This window comes from Pimephales promelas, chromosome 18 (genome assembly GCF_988280905.1).
Source record: "Pimephales promelas chromosome 18, fPimPro1.hap1.1, whole genome shotgun sequence".
Classification (NCBI taxonomy): Eukaryota; Metazoa; Chordata; class Actinopteri; order Cypriniformes; family Leuciscidae; genus Pimephales; species Pimephales promelas.
The window spans coordinates 28,788,805-28,808,901 of NC_142786.1; the positions used below are offsets into that span (position 1 = coordinate 28,788,805).

General features: G+C 37.9%; 3 protein-coding genes across 4 annotated transcripts in view; 2 read left to right on the forward strand and 1 right to left on the reverse strand.

Moving 5' to 3' along the window:
- Window positions 1-8,529, forward strand: part of kpna6 (karyopherin alpha 6 (importin alpha 7)) — a 119,416-nt gene extending 110,887 nt beyond the window's left edge. For both annotated transcript variants that reach the window (XM_089123347.1, XM_039680764.2), the window contains exons 10-14: window positions 160-238; window positions 343-468; window positions 654-781; window positions 2,440-2,618; window positions 3,501-8,529. In XM_089123347.1, the coding sequence (XP_088979473.1) occupies window positions 160-238; window positions 343-468; window positions 654-781; window positions 2,440-2,618; window positions 3,501-3,688 (700 nt within the window). In that variant the 3' untranslated portion in view covers window positions 3,689-8,529. The remainder of the gene's footprint in view (window positions 1-159; window positions 239-342; window positions 469-653; window positions 782-2,439; window positions 2,619-3,500) is intronic.
- Window positions 8,169-10,409, reverse strand: LOC120485179 (THAP domain-containing protein 6). The gene is made up of 4 exons (XM_039680765.2): window positions 10,252-10,409; window positions 9,219-9,411; window positions 9,002-9,115; window positions 8,169-8,912 (listed from the first exon to the last, which is right to left on the reverse strand). Exons 1-4 carry the CDS (start codon window positions 10,329-10,331, stop codon window positions 8,682-8,684), a joined length of 618 nt encoding a protein of 205 aa, XP_039536699.1. The 5' UTR covers window positions 10,332-10,409; the 3' UTR covers window positions 8,169-8,681.
- A 1,982-nt stretch (window positions 10,410-12,391) lies between these two features.
- Window positions 12,392-19,759, forward strand: txlna (taxilin alpha). The gene is made up of 11 exons (XM_039680923.2): window positions 12,392-12,523; window positions 13,059-13,207; window positions 13,343-13,612; window positions 14,915-15,006; window positions 15,804-15,974; window positions 16,210-16,404; window positions 16,638-16,757; window positions 16,966-17,040; window positions 18,106-18,198; window positions 18,537-18,632; window positions 19,214-19,759. Exons 2-11 carry the CDS (start codon window positions 13,066-13,068, stop codon window positions 19,517-19,519), a joined length of 1,560 nt encoding a protein of 519 aa, XP_039536857.1. The 5' UTR covers window positions 12,392-12,523; window positions 13,059-13,065; the 3' UTR covers window positions 19,520-19,759.
- The last annotated feature ends 338 nt before the right edge of the window (window positions 19,760-20,097 follow it).

The window sequence follows — 20,097 nt, forward strand, 5'->3', positions numbered from 1 at the left end:
TCTTATTAAAGTTTTAATTGAAAAAACACAGTTCTTCAAAACGGCTAAAACCATACATGTGGTTCATTCATTTATTAATATTTTTGTTAATACAAAAATATGTTGTAGGGCAACAGGGAGCCTACGAGGCTAAATGGCCTATTTCCTCTTTTCTTGCAGGCATACCGATTACAAGGTGGCCTCTCCTTCTCTGAGGGCTGTTGGAAACATCGTTACAGGAGATGACATTCAGACGCAGGTGTGTTTGCGTGTGAACAGATGTGTTTATTCATCATCATGTATGATTATCTCTAGTTTCACACCGGAGATGGATGGGTCTCCTTATCTTTTTCTCTGCCCTAGGTGGTGTTGAACTGCTCCGCTCTCCCCTGCCTCCTGCACCTGCTCAGTAGCGCCAAGGAATCCATCAGGAAGGAGGCGTGCTGGACCATCTCCAACATCACAGCGGGAAACAGAGCACAGATTCAGGTACACCCTGACCCACACTCCACATCTGCTACCCAGAGGGCTCAGCTTGTTTATCAAGTACGACAGGGTTAGGGTTAGGGTTCAAAGGAGTGAACTTGTTTGTAGTGTCGACTTGGGATTTATTTTTGGATTTAAGGATGACTTTAATTCTCTGTTCTTTTTCTCACCGTCATCTTCGTCTACAGGCTGTAATAGATGCAAACATCTTCCCGGTCTTGATAGAAATCCTCCAGAAAGCAGAATTCCGCACCAGGAAGGAGGCGGCGTGGGCGATCACTAATGCCACGTCAGGTGGCACACCCGAGCAGATCAGGTGAGCTCTGAGTGTCAGCTTTCAAATGGCATGTCTTAAAGGATTAGTTCACCCAAAAATGAAAATTTTGTCATTAATGACTCACCCTCATGTCTTTCCAAGTTTTTAAGGTAGTAAAAACATCATCAAAGTTGTTCATGTGACATCAGTGGGTTAGCATCAGAAATTAATTTTGGTCCAAAAATAACAAAAACTATGACTTTATTCAGTATTGTATTCTCTTCTGGTTCTGTTGTCAATCTTGAGCCCTGGGGTTCTATATTGAACCTATTTTCTAAGATTGTATAAATGTTTCCCAAAACTGTATGAAACCAACATGAACACATAGTACACAAAATGTGACGTGTTTTATACTTGGTTGCACTTTATTTTGATAGTCACTTTAGACGTTCTACTATTATAAGTAACTTTTCGACTATGTGTCAACTAACTCTCATTAGAATATTATAGTAGACTGTTAGGTTATGGTTAGGTTTTAGGCTTTTGGGTAAGGAGAATAAGTTTAATTTGTAGTCGCCAAGTTACTTCTAGTCAGTTGAATGTCTGTTGGGGGACCAACAAAAAAAAGTGTTAGCAGATATTAAGCGGACTGTCTACTAATACTCTGGTGACTGTTAGTTGACATGTAGTTGAAAAGTTACTTATAGTTAGTAGAATGTCTAAAGTGGACTATCGAAATAAAGTGTTACCTTTTTCTTTATTGTTGACTCTCTTATTTATCATTTACCCAATTGCCAGCCTATAATTGGTGATTTTATATCATGTTTATTTACCCTCTTTACTTGTCTGTCAGATTCTCTTTTTGTGTACGTGGGCAATTCTTGATCAAAATAAGCCACACAAATCATAAAAGTCAAGACATAAAAGTCGCATCAAGTCACAGGTCACACAAGTCATGACAGGTTGAGGATCCGCGCTCATCAAGTTATAATGGAGTTAGAGCTGACCTCAGAAATAAATTCTCGAGCGCTAATCTTAGTGAATCACTAAGGAGTACTTGTGATGTATTTATCTAGATTGAATTGCAGAGTGGTTTTCATGATGGCTGGTGAGATCACATAGTCTGGAAGTAGCTGTGTGCTTAAAGTGTGTATTACCACGCACACTTACAACAGTTTTTATCAGACATACCCTTACGGCTTTTTTTCCACAGCCAGTACAGTGCTTCATTGAGTAAACCATGGGCTTATTTTAATTTGTGGGTGAACTTATGGAGTGCTTCCTCTAGTATAAGTGTAGCACAAACAACTTAGCCCTTCCAAGATATCATCTAATCATATTTATAATGTTTGAGTCTTGTTTTAAACTAAGTGTGTTATAACTTATGATTTGCGTCTCCTAAGGTGTCAGATAATTCCTTCTCAGATTACAGGGCACCAGAATCAGAACCGTTTATCAGAATTCGTTGCCATGACTTTCACACGCGCAAAACTAACAATGTATCCTACAAGGTAACACAATGTAACCTTGCTCTCATTTGAAATGCGTCCCCACATTAAGTCCTTGAATTTAAGGGTATTGAATCTTTTAAGGTCCTTGAATTTGAAGTTAATCAAGGTGTGGGAACCCTGACTGAAGGAAATTAAATTATAATAAAAACATTTTTTTTTTAATGAGAATAGAAGTATCTTATCTTTTCATCATCTTCTTTTCTATAGGTATCTAGTGAATTTGGGCTGCATTAAACCTCTCTGTGATCTGTTGACTGTGATGGACTCCAAGATAGTGCTGGTGGCTCTGAATGGTCTGGAGAACATTCTCAGACTGGGAGAGCAGGAGGCCAAACAGAACGGCAGCGGCATCAACCCTTACGGCAGTCTCATAGAGGAAGCCTACGGTAACATTACTTCACCAAACCGCCATTTACATCAACATTAATGCATAATTGCATTTATTTTCTGAGAAATATAAGAAATTTGAAAATAGCAAAGCAGAGTTTGTATAGAAAGATGTAGATAGGCAGAGATAGATAGACGTATAGGGCCTCGTCATGTGTTTAAACTAATCAGATAACTATTTGAGACCAAGTGTATAAATGCCCTCTGAAATTACTTAAGGAGGTGGTTTGAGACGCAGTCTGGTCGAAATGCAACTGGTCGTTTAAAGCACATACGTAAATTTTACTCCCTAAATGGTAAAAAAAAAAAAAAAATGTATGAAAATATCTTATTGGCTAAATGACATGTCATAGCTAGCTACTCATCTGTGATGCAGTGTCATTTCTGGCTGAGGATCTCTTCAGCAACTCAATGCACAAATTGCTGCAAGTGAAACTGAAATTTCTCCATCAGACACTCGAAACGTAATCATCTTCATTTAAAGTAATGAGACTAAATTATCTCACCAGTGTTGATGTGGCTCTTACTCCTATTGCGGTCTTTGATTATAAATACATAAACAGTTCATATCTGTTGCTTTCATTGATGGAAACTTATTAAATTTGCGTATACTGTAGCTTGGGAATTGAAGATCACATTTTGAGACACGTTTATGTGGCCAATGGTAAATTGAACTCTTAGCTATCTGATTTGTTAAAATGCATGAAGAGAGAGCTAGAGAAAATATATACCTATAGATAGATGGACAGAGATGGATATCGATTGATAGACAGACAGACATTTTGAAAGTAATCTCTGATGCTCTCACCAAGACTGCGTTCGATGAATAATATAGTAAAACTGTAGTATTGTGAAATATAAACTCTATATCTCTCTACCAGGGTTGGACAAAATCGAGTTCCTACAGAGTCATGAAAATCAGGAGATCTACCAGAAAGCCTTTGACCTCATCGAGCACTACTTCGGAGTAGAGGAAGAGGATGCCAGTCTGGCACCACAGGTGGATGAGAACCAGCAGCAGTTCCTTTTCCCCCAGCAGGAGGCTCCTATGGAGGGCTTCCAGCTATAACCAGCCCCCAGACCCTTCCCGGCCGCCCCCTGACCTTTACACCCCATTACCTTACTGAAACGTACATCGAAAACACTCAGAGCGCAACGATTGACATCTGAGTGAACCAAATTTCGACCTGCGACCCATGACCCAGACCGATTTATTTAGACACTGAGGTGTGTTTTAAGCAGGGGAACCAATCCACTGCCCTGTCACACCCATGAGAGCTGGATTTTAGTTTCTCTCATTTTGTCCCCCTCAATGATGCAGCTAAATAACCACCCCCCTCAGGTAGAAATCATGGCGCTGTGTCCATTTTTTTTTTTTTTTTTTTTTTTTTGAGGCAAGGTATGCTTCAGTTTTCCCCTTTCACTGAAAGTCGAGAGAATCGTTTACTCGTCTAATGAAATTCAAAAAATCCTGATCTTGATCTTGGTTTGAATTATCAAGTGTTGCGTTGTAGAATTTCTTCCTTCTGTTCATTACTCATAATTTGGTGATTAAAAAGCCTGGTTATATTTGATATGACCATGCTTTAGACAAAACGCCATAATATCTGCGGATGCGTTTCATGACAACTTAAAGGAGTAGTTCACTTTTGAAAAAACTTTTGCTGATAATTTACTCACCCCCATGTCATCCAAGATGTCCATGTCTTTCTTTCTTCAGTCGAAAAGAAGTTAAGGTTTTTGATGAAAACATTCCAGGATTTTTCTCCATATAATGGACTTGGGAACCAAACGGCTCAAGTTCCGAAAGAAACTTTCAGTACAAACTGCAAACTTGTTCAAAGGGCTTTAAACGATTCCAGACGATGAATAAGGGTCCTATCAAGCGAAACGATCGCTCGTTTTATAAATAAATAACAAAGTTTAAGTTTTATAAGCTCAAACGCTCGCCTTGCTCTGTTCTGTAACGCACTCCTGTTCGAACTCGTGCATCAAAATGAACACATCTTTTTCCGAGTCATTTGGTTCATTCGGCGAAAGAAACGAACGAATTGATTCAGAAAAAGATTTGTTCATTTTGTTGAACGAGTTCGAACAGGAGAGTCACGAACGTGCACCACAGAACAGAGCAAGGCGAGCGTTTGATCTTATAAAACTTAAACTTTGTTATTTTTTTTTTTTAAATGAGCGATCGTTTCGCTTGATAAGACCCTTATTCATCGTCTGGAATCGTTTAAAGCCCTTTGAACAAGTTTGCAGTTTGAACTGGACCTTGAACCGTCTGGTTCCCACTGAAGTCAATTATATGAAGGAAAATCCTGGAACGTTTTCTTTAAAAACCTTAATTTCTTCTCAACTGAAGAAAGAAAGACGTGGACATCTTGGATGACATGGGGGTGAGTAAATTATCAGCAAAAGTTTTTTGAAAAGTGAACTAATCCTTTAAGTAATGGCTTTCCGGAGCCGTTTCAACTTCTTAGAATTAGTATTCATTGACTTTATCATTTCAGACCATGCTGGGTGTGGAAGCGACAGGAGTTAATGTAGAGGCTGTTTGACGTGGTGGTGGGTGGTGTTAAAATAATCCAGGCATTTTAGTAAAGGACTATCCTAATATAAAAAGTCATTACTGTTAAAAAAAAAAAAAAAAATGATGACTGGTGAAGTGCGGCCCAAAGAGCCCATTTAGTAAAGATAATGCCCATTTTTCTTTTCTGTTCTTTTTTTTTTTTACCAGTCAGAGGTGAAATATCTAGTTGTAGGGTATTCGTGGTGTGCAGTGTTATGAATAGCTTTTCTTTTGATCAAAAGGCTTTAACTATAAAATGTGATCTGGGGTAAATCCGCACGCATCTGAGGGCCGGGGTAATGCACATGATGGAGTCTTAATTCTGCTCTTTTCTCGTTATTAATTGGAGCATAGTAATGCTGGGTGGTTCTGATAACTTCAAGGTGTTTGTTTCGTGCAGCCCTCGGTATGTGCATGTTAGGGTTTTGCATGGTGTTCTGTTGGTACCAACAACCATTTTGTATCCCTTGCCAGATCTTCATTCAATTAGCTCACACTCATTAGCTGGAGTTGTTCTGGGTTCTGTTTCTATTTTTACAGGTGATGTAGATATGGCAAAGGATACTTCTTTATAAAACGAATAATGAAATTTATGGGCAAAAATATATAGATAGATATTGTTCTATTTGCACACACTTTGCACACATGCATACAAGACCAGCATACACTTCTTAAACATGTACACCCACAGGGGAAAATGACTTCCGTAATCTCCAAACATCTTTTCTTATTTTACCATTTGGCACTTCTTAGGTTGATGCACTAAAACACCAGAGTTTGATCACGTTAGACTGCTGTGGATTTCAGAATACATGAAAGTTTGAGTATTAACCTTATATTTTGCTTTAGAACTGAACATTCATGTCATTTATGGAAGCATTTTCCTCTTCCTCCGTAATACACTGACAGAAGGGCGCTTCTCTGAGTGAATGCTAAGGGTCATTTGATTTCGTAGGGGCTATGAAAACATAGACGTTGACTGACGGATGATGTAGGGAGGGAAGGGAAGTGATGCACAGTTCATATCAGCATCTGTTCTTATTGAAGCAGCATCCTGTGTTTGGTACGGATATGTTTTTGGTTGACTAATATCTAGAAGTTATTTCCTTCTGTAAATGTCAATGTCTGATGCGATTCCTGATCAGAACTGAGAACCGAAAGAAGGTTTTCATACTAATTCTTCTTTTTGAATTTGAGACACTTGCATTTACCTAGTTGAAAATACCTCTTCACAATTTGATGTACTTTAACAGCAGTATCGAGGCGAATTTCAAACAGGGTTTTCCTTTATATGGGTTCTTTTGGTCCATCTCCGAGCGAAGATGTTGCAGTCCAGATTTTTTTTTTTACACAAAATAAGACTGTGATCATATGGTGGAAAGGAAAAAAACTAAGCTTATAAAATATATTTAATGATCTACAAGACCACTGGGTGGATTCATACATTGATCACATAAAAAAAGCAAAGAAATGATCTCTTAATGGAATGGAAATGCACTCCTACTCACAAAAGTGCCAATCAGACCAACAAAGACAAGAGGCTGTATGCTTATCAATCTGTCTTTGATTTTTTTTTTCTTTCTTTCTTTGTTTACTTGAATGTGCACATATTTTGTGCAAATATTGCTGCTCTATTTTCTTATCTTACAAATTAGAGGTTACATTGTCTGCCACAGTTTCATTAGAGATGTGATGGTCTGCTACTTGTACACCAAATTGGTAAACTCAAAGGTATAAAGAGAAAAATGCATAATTTATTGTGCTCGATTACTAATACTTTTAACCAAGGCCAATGCAATGTTCTCCAGTGTGTACTGTTTGCTTAGCTTTGTGTTCGTTTTGGGCGTAGTTCTATTGAAGATACTAATCGTTGAAGGAGAAACTCTGTAATGTTTTTTTTTTTTTGTGTGTGTGTTTGTGTTGCTCTTTTCTTGTTTATAAGCGCACTAGCTGACCATGTAGACCCAACTATGTTGTTCTGAGTCTTGACTTCCCTCTAACTTACTGTAGCACAATTACAGCAAATCCATATCAGTTCAGGTCTCTTTCGCAGATATTCTGTTCTCATTTAGGGACAAAGATTTCAAAAACAAATCTGGGCGTCTCATGATCTGTCTCTGAATTACACTTAAACCAGAGCTTTAACAATTATATTGTTATATTGGCACAATTTAAAGTTGAGTGCTGCTCTTTACTCCTTTAAATAACTTCTGAGAAGTGCAGAAAACAATTTACAAAAGGCCACAAATAAGTGAAATTGGGTCTTTATGGTCTTCCGTCCTAGATCTTGTAGATGTTGACATTTTGAGACTTTTTGTCTCTTCCAAACCTGGAGCTGATGCATATGGTTGTGTAGTAATGCTGACTCACCTGTGTTTACAATGCAAAATGTTTAAGTACTTTTCATACATGATATTAAGAATCGCCCAGGTGGAGATTGTATCCGGGTTCGGTAATTTCTTTCCTTTTAAATGTATTTATATTTAAATCTTTTTTTTTTCTCCTCCTCTGCCTACAATTGCCCGTACTGTGACTGACTTTACCGACGATATGAATGAGTGACGGACACACAAACTGAACATGTCACACGAACATATACATGAACAATTCTCAACAAATGTTTTGAGTTTTTTTCTTTTTCTTTTTGTCCAGATACAAATAAAAGGATAAAACATCTGGTTTGTAAACTGGCTTCTGTAAAGTTAGTAAAAGAATGATGAATATAGTTAACAGCTTTTCAAGAAGGAACATGTTTAATGACATGCTTTTCGAGGTACCATTACTGTCATATTTATGTTGATATTGTAAGTTGTCCATTTTTTTTATTATTGTAGCATACAAGTTACTGTCTTTTCGCTCCCAATTGCAAATTAACTACAATTATATGCCAACATTTTGTCAGTAGAAAGGGCTTTAGATTGTTTAAACTCTCTCTCTATATATATATATAAGTGTAAATTTAACATTAATTAGACCAGAATATTGTAATATAACAATAGATATTTATTCATGTATTCACAAATGATTAGAAAAACAAAAGTGAAGTACATGCAATGCACAAAACAGCTTTCAAATTTTCACAAATAAACTGCATTTGAGAAATGAATACACACATTAAAAAAACAACAAAAAAAAAACCTTGACTTGGCAGGTGTTTTCCTGCACTGGAACCACAGACATCAATATCACGTATACTTTACATATGAACATATCTAACATCATGTTGAGGCCAAGTCTAGCATTCACCTTTGTAAAACCATCCAGAATATTGTCAAATGACATTAAAAAAAAAAACATCTTTGCAATGTATGTGCATGTGGTAGTTCAAAAAAGAAAAGAAATCTCTTAGTTGACTGCTTTTGGACCAGTGGACAGTTTCTTTTGCACTCATGGCCCTTTTTGGCAGCAGGTCAAATGAGAAGATTTGAAATTCCCTAAGAATTTGTAGAGACGTGGAAAGTGCGGGCATGAGATATACATAGAGTTCAACATTTTATTGAATTTTCATTTTCCCAGAGTAGAAATTGAGCTTGTGTTCCAGCTCTTCGTTTATGACGTTCTTTCCGCTCAGATCATCTAGAAGAGAAAGTACTATAGTCTTTGCCCTTTGTTCTCGTTTCCTCACGTTCCTCATGTCCCTCTCCAGACTCTCCACTCTAGCCAAGGCTTCACTGAGTCTGGCCTTTAGACCAGTGGGATCTGCTGGCAATGCATAGGAGTGGTCCTAGAAGAAAGGAAGGACATTTTTACATTACTGCTTGTGCCACATCGCTCAGTCATAGCAATTTGGTGCAAAATTAGTACAAAACTCACAAGATTTGGTGGAGGTCTTGTCTCTGGGGCAGGACGTTTGACCTGCGGAGAACAGTCCACCGGCAGGCTTTCTTCAGCTCTCCTTGAGGTTTTTGTTGTCCGCGCTGACACTGGCTAAAATAGAAGGAAAATATTTCATATATGTACATATATGTATATATATATATATATGCCTAATGACTAGATATCATATCATTTAGTCTGGAGGTAGACCTACTCTTTGTATATGAGCTGGGAAATTGAAGACAGATGGTTTTGCTCCTTCTCTGATCCTTACGGTCTGACCCGTCTTGTCCAAGTCCTGCTCCCTGAAATGCTCACTGCAAAGCACGGAAGAATCGCTGGCGGAAAAACCTTCCCATCGTAGGGCAATTTCCCACTGCTTCCTCAACGCTTTCAGTTTGGGAAACCTTCAAAGTGTGAGATAGATAACAGTCAGATTCACAATAATATTATGTCAGTCACTCAGATGAAACGAGGAGCTTGTAAAATAACTCAGTTTAGAACAAAAAAAACAACCAATATAGATGATTATGGCATTTTGATTATGACAATAGATCTTGATTATGGGCAACTGCTTGATTTTTTTAAACTAAGAACAGTCCATAATGTTTCAAGAGGTCCAGTTCATTTAATATTTAATAAATTTAATAAATCATGGTCACAGTAGACCATTTATTTATTTTTAAATTGGAATCTAGAGACATCAAACAAATAATTTAAATAGAATGAGTGCACCTGAATGGTTTGGTTTTTAAATATATAAGTTTGTTCTCATAAGAGAGAACTCTGCTAACTGATAATTGAAATGTAAAAAAAAAAGTTCCCTTTGTTAATGATAAAGAGAAAGTGTCGGAGAATAAAAGAACACATTTATTTGCCCTTTCATGTTTTTTATTTAATTTTATTTTTTAACTAAATGCACGGAGTTTTACGTTGCCTCGTTCTCGCTTTCTTTAATTTATTTTAGCAAAGGACTCTAGCACACAGCTTGGTTGTTTGGTGGCGCTGCTCGAAACAGTGAGATGGAGTTGTAAAGGTCGTGATGAGTCGAGCTGATTATCGTTATGTTTTAATCCACAAATCAACCCGAGCCTTTTAAAGAAAGCATATAAACTTTGATAAAACATTTAACTTTTGTCATACAGCACAAGCATTTGTAGCTAGCTTGTTTTTGCTAGCTTAGTCTGGCTCTATCAACATAACGTTATAATAACCAAATACGACCAGAAACAATTGTTCAATCTTACTTGTGAAAAGTAATTCCCCGGGATTTTGTCTGTGCTGTGCGACGGTTTTTACAGCCCCAAGCAACGCATGAATCAGGCATTTTTTTCCAAGAGAGAGTGAGTTGCCCGAGTTGCCCGATTCAATATGGCGACGACGTTGACGTTAGCGAATGCGAAACATCATCTTCTTCTTTGGTTTTAACGGCGGTTGGGGAACTAGCTTTTGGTGCATTACCGCCACCTTCTGTTCCGGAGTGTGACTCAGACAATTGGCTTACAATCTCCACATAAAAGAAAGTAGTAATCTTATAACGCACACATTTATTTCCCAACACACTTTCCACATCACTGTTTATCCTCATAAGATAACCTATTAAACAAACCAGTTTCCCTAAATAATGTTAACAATATTCAAACCGCTCTGTCACCTGTTCAACAATCCTTTTAATGTTAATTCCTGCACCCCTAATTACCTCAAATTATTCTGACACCACTCACACAAGCCTGTCTCGTGTTTTCCTATCATTTTATCAAGCACCGTGCCCTAGCCTTGTCATTACAGTTTCCTCTCTCCTGTGCCCACCTATAGTTATTTTTACACTATTTTGAATTTGATATAGGTAAATGGGTAAATAGGTAAATTGAATTTCTATATTTCCCTTTCTTTAAAGCCATATTTGCCAATTCATCCACCTGCTCATTCCTTTCACCCCATATTTTGATTACTAAAAACCAGGAAACACGGCCCAGGAAACAGATAGTCAAATGATACTCGAAGTTTACTCAAAGATGCCTTATTAATTTCAATACATTTAAAGTAGGCCATGCCTCCTCTGAATGGATAGAAAATTGTTATATTACAAGACACAAATTAACATAGGCTTCTCAGAAGTCACTCAACATGTTTTATTATGACAGGTTTCAAAAATGATGAATGAAATAATGATAGAAATAGTTTCTCTTCTGTATTAGAAAAATAAATATATAAATAATAAATAACTAAAACAACAACAACAACAACAACAAAAATTTAGCTCTCACAAACTACAAAAACAAACTAACAAAATATATTTATATCTTTACTTTTCCTTCATCTTTATCCTGTTTTTCTTCCTCATCCTCATTGTTTGCCCATCTATATTTTGCTGTAGAGCTGATCTTTCCCAGCAGTTTTTTGAAAACCAGGACATTTTCATCACTTTATAAAAAAACAGCCATAACGGACGGCCAGGGCAGGACGTGAAAACAGGACATGTCCAGGGAAAACAGGACCGTTGGTCACCCTGCTTTCTCCCCTACCCACACACATTGTACCTGTCCTCATTTATTTGTTATCATTGTAACTGACTGAAGGACTTCATACAATACATCCTGGGGGCTTTTTTGAGTATCAGAATACGAATCAGAGCATATTAGCACCTTTTCTTGTCTTGTTTTTTTCCCCACCCACCTTAATGCAACTAACACTGCCACCATTTCCACTGTGTATAACCTACTCCTAAAAAAATCTGATTAATTCCCATTCCTTTAGCAGGTATTGCCACCCTATATACTGTCACTATCTCGGGTTTCTTAGAACAATCTGAATATGTATAAATCCTTCATAATCTTTATTCATGTGGTATTTGAATGCAAAACATGAAGCTTCGAAACATGTATGAATCTCCTGTGTCGATTCTGTGGTTCGGAGCTTGAATTGAACTCGCCACGTCACGTGATTTCAGCAAGCATAGCGTTGGTTTCGAAACATTTCAAAATACTGCTGTTCAATAAATATGTATATATTTAAATAAAAAAAAGTGTAAAACGTACATTTAACCATTTAGTAGACGCAGCGAGTTTTCGCCTGTAAATGTTTTGTTTAAGTTTTCGTTGCACTTGACTTTTGACCAGCCAGTTCCACCAGCTTGTGTTTGTTTCGACTCGGGCGATTCGAATTCGAGACAGTGAATCTTTCTGCGAATAATTTGGTTCAATTGATTCAAATGGTCTAAAAGGGCGACGCTTCTGCTCCCATCACTAGCGGGAAATATTAAATGAAATAAGAAATATTGATTCGGACTAATAAAACAAAATAAATAAATAATAAACCACAGCCAGGGTCCACTACAATAATAATAAAACCAATAATAATACGCCGAATAACACACCGGAAGTTTGCCACAGGTCGACGACCAATCATCTTCGACTGATTCCCTGGCATTTCCTGTGTCAGTTAGGAGCAGCAGCAGTGGAAGGGTAAAGAGTGGTGACAAACATCTGAAAGGGTTACTTGGACCAAACTGAGACACTGGTAATATTTAAAACACAATTATCTGACAGCAAAGATACGTTCGGTGTGTTTGTTTTGTACAGTTGTAGAGCGCATCAACTCAGTTAGCAGATATTTAACTCTGCGATTTGTTAGCCATGACTGCTAGCAGTAAACTGTTAGTCGAGCGAGATGTTACACCGCTAACGTTACATCTCTATTACAGCTACATTATAAACCGTCAGATAAACGTAACACTTGTTCTTTTTAGGCACGTCTGTTGGTTGCTGTTTACTGAAGTTTACAACAAACATATAATGATTGTCTTTGTCATAAATGTGGTCTCAAATCAGATTGTAGTGATTAGTGCGTCTTAATGTTATGTACTTAGTTACGTACGTTAGTCAACAAGTGTCATCCTCGTTGGTTTTGTCCGTCTCTTACACATCAGATTCGTTTAAATTGTGCAACTGAATTGTAACTGTAAATGTTCATGCTTACATAGTGAAGTGTGCCGTATTGTAGTCGTTTACCTGTGTACTGTTGCATTTTTTTATATATATATATTTGTACATAGATCAGCAATGCAGAGAAGGGAGATGGAGGATCCAGTTGCTGATAGCAGTGCAGATGATACGGAGGCATCTGAGATGACCAATAGCCCTAAAGAAATCGAAACTCAGTCGGACGGGACACCGACCAACAATGCTCAGACTGATGAAAGCTGTAAGGGAGCTGACACATTGATTTTTTTTCTTCTATGTTCTAAACTAACCCAAAACCTTAGTATATTCACATCTTCATTGTAGAAAAGTCATTTCCATTGCTGTTAGTCTTCTCCTCATGTTTCTTTGTGTTTAGTGGCAGAGGCCGGTGCAATTTCAGCTTCCTGTGACATGGCTGAGGAACTGTGCAGACAGCTGGAGGACATCCTCAGCACCTATTGTCATGAGCATGGTGGTGTTGGCAGCGATGATGTCGCAGTGACCAATGGCCAGCCTGACGGCGTTGAAGTGAACGGGCTGTCTGAGAGAGAGGATGGCAAACAGGTGGAAGCCAAACTAAATGGCAATGGATGTGTGGAGAAGGACCCGAAGAAGCTGCAAGACAAGAAGAAAGTGAAGGGACTGGGTGAGTCAGTGCGTTTGCTTAAGTATGTAACGAGTCCGACACCAACTGTCGGCTTGCTATTAATGCTCTTTTCATTATCTAACACGTTTTGATCAAAAGTGATAGAAAAGACACAACGGTCAAATTTATATATATATATATATAACATAACAGAGTCAAGTTGCATTTCTTGATGCTGGGGCAGACTGTGTTAAGTGACGATGGTTTCCCAAAGTACTCCCGAGCCCATGTGGCTGTTTTTAACATATCATGGTTTCTCAGCCAATGCCATCTGAGGGCTCAAAAGTCATGCACATTAAACAGAGGTCTCCTGCCTTGCCCTAAATGAATTGAGATTTCTCTGGATTCCCTGAATCTTTTTACAATATTAGGTATGGTATTTGGTGAAAGACCTAAATACTTTGCAATCTTGCATTGAGAAATATGATATTTGCATTGGTTGACAATTCTCATGAAATTTAGCAGAAAAGTGTTTAGCCAAGAAGCCGAGTTTAGCCGAGTCTTTGGTGGTGGTGGATGCTCCTTTTATACCCAAAACACGATACCCTCACCTATTACCTGTTCACCTGCTAATTATGGACTGTTTCAAAACAGGTTAACTTGGATATTTTATAGTCTTTTCGCTTTTACTTTGCCTCTGTCCCAACTCTTTTTGGAATGTTGCAGCCATAGACATAATAAATACATAGACGCCCTATTGGCCGCTGGAGCGTACATCAACGGTGCTGCCATATTGTCTGATGTTTTTAAATTGAGACGGGCAATGTTTTCTATTTGTCCTTTCTAACATCCATGCTTTACTGTAGTTTATTTTACTGCAGTAAATGCCCACACTAACAAAAGCACAATTCAAGCTCATTCTTTGTGATTCTGCACAATTCAAAGTGAACCCACACACTTGATCTGAATGCAGTTGGGGATTCAGATGTGTTCCTCAATGGTGTCGGTCAATTTTAGTCTTTGCTGAGAAACATTATTATATCACTATAGATAGTTTGAATTACAAATGTAAATGTTTAAATGTTAACTTTAATTTGAATGCTGATTATTATATCTAAAAGTTAATGGCAATTAAATAGTTGAATAATTGAATTGGTTGGTTTTATTCATTAATATTGTTAAACAGGGAACCATCTCACTTGGTACACTAAAATTTACATCATTTAGATTTTTTTTCCCTGAAATATTTCTGAGATCAAATTCGAATCAAGAGCTTATTAATCAAAATTGAATCAAGACGTAAAATATGTCAATACCCAGAACTATTCTTAACCGAAATTCTAATCTGCTTTTGCGTTGTAGGCAAAGAGATAACCCTTCTAATGCAGACTCTCAACACATTGAGTACTCCAGAGGAGAAGCTGGGTGGTCTCTGTAAGAAGTATGCTGAGCTGGTAAGACTTGATGATGATCAAGAGATGTCAACATCTCAGAACATTTGTTTTATACATATCACTCTTAGAGAGAGAGGTTAGAAAATAGTCAGGAGAAAGAAAAAAAACATTTTGGTTGCAAAAAACCATAACCAACACCTTATAAATGTTAAACATCACTCAGCAGTGTTTTTTAACTCTTTTTATAGAGTTAACAAAAACTAAAAACTTTTTGTTATTTGAATTGAAAGTAGTTTCATGTAGTGATAGAAGACTTGCTGTTAGTCTGAAAATCACTTTTTTGAGCATCGGTAGTACCGGTAATCAACACCGAAGATTCGTAAAAAAAATATATAATAAACGAGGCTCAAACATCCATTTCATAACAGATGCGTGTTATTTGAGTTTTTCAATCACGATTAGATTGAAATGGCTTCTCGAACATGCAATAATGTAGAACATGGCTCGGTTTTGTCCATTGTTAGATTGTTGTGGCTTGCTATTGCTAGGTTGCTAGGTTGTCCTGTCCTCACACCAGTGAACACATTATCAGAGAAGAGAAAATTGTCTCTACAAGAGGGAAAGGCCATAGCTTGTCGACATTATTACAATACTAGGAAATGCTGGGCATTTTCAGCTCACATTACCACATTAAGAGCTTTCTTTCATGATACATTTGTAAGATGTTTCAAATCTCTGTTCTATTACCACTGTAATTACACAATGCATATGCTATCAACTACTGATATTCTGGTGTCATGACAACCCTATTTTAGACAACTTATAATAATGCTCCTTTCTTGCTGCGTTTCTTTTAGCTAGAGGAGCACCGTAACGCTCAGAAACAGATGCGAGCCCTGCAGAAGAAGCAGACGCAGCTAATCCAGGAGAAGGACCACTTAAGAAATGAGCACAGCAAGGCCATCTTGGCCCGCAGCAAGCTCGAGAGTCTCTGTCGAGAACTGCAGAGACACAACCGCACACTTAAGGTACGCTAACTCGATATGAATGCAAATAACGAGATCTCTGTTATTTATGCTGTATATTGTAATCATCATGTCTGTGGTGCCTGCCATATGTAAAATCTAAATTCAAAGGTGTATCCTGCGTCAGCAAGTATTGTGTAATCCGTGCTCCAATTCTACTTTTCACTTTAACCAGAAGCTTGTTGCATTGTACTTTCTTTAATGAGATTAATGGATTAATGTTTGCTTTACTTGGCAGGAGGATGGTGTGCAACGTGCCCGTTTGGAGGAGGAGAAAAGGAAGGAAGTGACCTCACATTTCCAGGTGACACTGAATGACATCCAAGCACAGATGGAGCAGCACAACGAGCGTAATGCAAACCTAAGACAAGAGAATATGGAGCTGGCTGACAAACTAAAGAAACTAATTGAGCAGTACGAGCTCAGAGAGGAGGTGAGAGATACGGAAATAAAGGATGATTGGAAAGTGAAGAGAAGGGAAAATAAATATTTAATGCCTTTTAACTGAAGATAAATGCGATACAGTTTAATATTGTTTATGATGCCATTATATTACAATTCAAAAGTTTATTTAGTTATTACAGTGACATTCATGCATTTTTATGTATTACTTTGAGTTGTGGTTTGGAGAGGCTGTCCTTAAGCACATAGTTTTCTCTCTTTCAGCATATTGACAAGGTGTTCAAGCACAAAGATCTGCAACAGCAGCTGGTAGATGCAAAGCTTAATCAGGCACAGGCACTGCTCAAGGACTCAGAGGGCCGCCATCAGAAGGAAAAAGACTTTGTGAGTTTCTACGTCCTTTGCCCAGTACTTCAAACTTGTGGTCAGCTGAAGTTCAAAAACATACTTATTCTCTATTTTTGTTGGGATAAATGTACCATACATTTCCTGTGAAACTGCCTTCATATGTGCACCGGTGTGGTTATGCCCTCTGGACAGTGTTGCCAGTCACTAATTAAGATTCTTATGCTCTCATTTCTTTCTTTTCCAGCTCCTGAAAGAGGCAGCTGAGTCTCAGAGGATGTATGAGCTCATGAAACAGCAGGAGGTTCATCTGAAACAACAGGTGATAGATCTGACCTAACTCACACACTTATTGGACACACTGAGTTATTAGGTTTTTTGGAGAGAAACTTTTTTTCAACATTGATAATAATCAGAAATGTTTCTTGAGCTCCAAAATCAGCATATTAGAATGATTTTTGAAGGATGTGACACTAAAGACCGGAGTAATGGATGATGAATTCACAGGAATAAATTACATTTTAAAATGCATTAAAATAGAAATCACTTATGTGAGTTTTATATGCCTTGGTGAGCATAAGAGACTTCTTTCTAAAATATTAAAACCTTACAGACCCTAAACATTTGAATGGTAGTATATACAGCATTTAGCAGAAAATCGTATAGATTAGAGGGAGGGATCTAGCAACTACCCAGAATTCCGTAGCAATGTGGTTATTTACATGGTTATGCAGCACTCAAAACATTTTGTGTTACTGTTTGTGTGTTTTGACCAAGGGGGTAATCCATCAGCCGGAAGTTTGCCGCCATTGTAGCAGAACTTCACCTGCTGTTAGCATCCCATTGACTCCCATTCATTTTGGTGTCACTTTGACAGCGAATAACTTTACTATGAGGCTTCCATTTATTTAAAGAAACACGAAAATGTAAAAATTCTCCATTACTTTGTATCTTACGTTACAGCCCTGTAGAAGCCGTTTTTGTAAATATAGGCTAAAGATTGCATCATAACCATGGGCCTTTCTGTCGCACAATAGACATTACTGTATAGACAGGAGGAGAAGCTCTCAGGCAATCTTTTACTGTCTATGAGGCACAAAGTCAAGGAAGAAGCCCATAAATAGAGAGTCCATAAAAGCAATGGGACAAAATATAACGTTTTTGAGGAATTAAGTGATTCAGAATTGTCTTGGCACAGCTACTAGAAGATTTTCAACGGTCAGACTGTCGTCACGCTCAGTTTGAGCCTGCGCAGTCGCTCCGATATCAGACAGGAAGTGCAATAATCGGGCTTCAGTCTTCTCCATTGAAATCAATGTATCCATTTGTTTTACTGTCTATGGTTTTGACGTCCAATTCTAAAATGTTTTTATTTGATCTTTTTCAGCTCTCATTGTACACAGAGAAGTTTGAAGAGTTTCAAAACACACTTTCCAAAAGCAACGAGGTGTTCACAACTTTCAAACAAGAGATGGAAAAGGTAAATGACTGTTTAGTAGTGATTAGTGGATGTTGTGGACTTCACACTCCTACAAAGACACTGTTAGAGCTTGTTCACACAGAACTTTGCTTTTAAGAATGAGGAAAAATTCTGCAAGGTCTCGACACGTTTTTTAAAAACTTTAACTGATTTTACACGGTTATATACGTCTGTAGCGTGTGTTTACACACAAAAACAATGGAAAAGTAACACATTGGAAATAGTCTGCAAGGCCTGTATTAATGCATAGATTGTATGTTGTCTTGGAGGTTGTAAATCGTTTAAAGGCTCTGTTTTTTTTGAAAGTTGGGTTTAATCTGTTTTGTATCATGCTGCAGATGACCAAAAAGATTAAGAAGCTGGAGAAGGAAACAACCATGTATAGATCACGATGGGAGAGCAGTAACAAAGCTCTGCTGGAGATGGCAGAGGAGGTGATTGTTGTACTCAGATCTATGCCAGTTCTCTTCTTTGTCTTGACAGTTAAGGCCCTGATATACTCGCGGTTAAGTTACTTTTCGTTCTTCACTTGGGGGTAGAAAGAAATTCGAAATTGTTTTTCAGCAGTATATTCTCAGCAAACATCGCGATGCCACCAGCACTGCTGAGTGATGTTTAGATGAATATGTGAACAACTTCCGTCTTCTCAGTGGCAACAAAGTATGATTATAATGATGGTTATATATAAATAAATATAAATATATATATATATATATATAATTTTTTTTTTTTTTTTTACCAGATCTGCAATTAAGCACTCCAGTCAAGTCACTGTGAAATTTCACTTTGGCAAACAGAATTTTCCTCCTTAAACTCTGAACAAATTTAGTTTTGGCCTTATTTCTCCCCCACCCCCCAAAATGACGTTACACTAGTTCATTCTAAAATTTCACTTGAACTATGTCAGGGCTTTTAATGCAAATAGTTAAAACTTTGTTACACAAGTAATTGTTTGATAGCTGTACATTTTAGTTGTTTTGTATGTTTTATGTTTTCTCTCTGTTGTCCACTGTAGAAAACACTACGAGACAAGGAGTTTGAAAGCCTGCAGGTGAAGGTGCAGCGACTGGAAAAGCTCTGTCGTGCTCTACAGATAGAGCGTAATGAGCTGAGTAAGAAGGTTCAGGGTGTTTCCACAGGCATTGAGAATAGGCCAGAAACAGAGACGGGGTCACCACCAGAAGCGATAGACTCAGAAGAGGGTAGCCCTGTCCATCAGAATAGCCCAGAGACTCCACAAATGGCTTGTAGCCCGGCGTGCCACTGTGGGCCAGATATGGAGGCCGAGAGTCACAGAGAGGTGTGCTCAACCCAGGATTGAGTCTTGCTGTCCCTGGAGGGCCAGGACACACACACACACACACACAATCCTTCCCAGCTCTACCAGACCCCTAACCCTCCATCAGCAGTCAATGTTTTTTTTTCTGCGTCTGTGATAGAACTGCTGACTCGTCTGCTTTTGGGGGTTTTCATTGTGTCAGGGAAGATTGTGCCTTCAACATGATTCCTATGCTGCGTTTATACTCTTTGGTTTTTATGTGGCTTGCTCTATCCCACTTTATTCCCGAGAAAATTCCTCATTTGCATTTAGAGGGGCATGGATGTTGCTGCTGTCTTGGAATTCCTAGTGTTTGTCCATTAAATGCTTGTCTCTTTTCAGTTTGGCTGGAAAAAAAAACCTTGCAAAGAATCTTAACAGATAGATTGCTGTAATTGAGGGAAAGTTATTCGGCATGAAACAGCAGTTGTAATATGACGTGGTTTTCTTTGGGTGTTTTTATTTAATTTCTCGCCTTAAGTTGTTGTATTAGGTAAAATCTGCTTGTCCACTGTCCTGAACACTTTTTTCTTTTCTTTTTTTTTTCTTTTTAAGATTCCTGCACCAAACAAAGAATGTAT

What these genes read in the sequence shown, in the direction of transcription:
- txlna (XM_039680923.2), top strand. Translation starts at nt 13,066, where the DNA reads ATGCAGAGAAGGGAGATGGAGGATCCAGTTGCTGATAGCAGTGCAGAT. An exon ending in TGCTCAGACTGATGAAAGCT is followed by an intron (nt 13,208 to 13,342) that starts GTAAGGGAGCTG and finishes CTTTGTGTTTAG; the next exon opens with TGGCAGAGGCCGGTGCAATT. An exon ending in AGGTTCATCTGAAACAACAG is followed by an intron (nt 17,041 to 18,105) that starts GTGATAGATCTG and finishes GATCTTTTTCAG; the next exon opens with CTCTCATTGTACACAGAGAA.
- LOC120485179 (XM_039680765.2), bottom strand. Translation starts at nt 10,331, where the DNA reads ATGCCTGATTCATGCGTTGCTTGGGGCTGTAAAAACCGTCGCACAGCA. An exon ending in TCCCAGCTCATATACAAAGA is followed by an intron (nt 9,116 to 9,218) that starts GTAGGTCTACCT and finishes CTTCTATTTTAG; the next exon opens with CCAGTGTCAGCGCGGACAAC. An exon ending in CAAGACCTCCACCAAATCTT is followed by an intron (nt 8,913 to 9,001) that starts GTGAGTTTTGTA and finishes CCTTTCTTCTAG; the next exon opens with GACCACTCCTATGCATTGCC.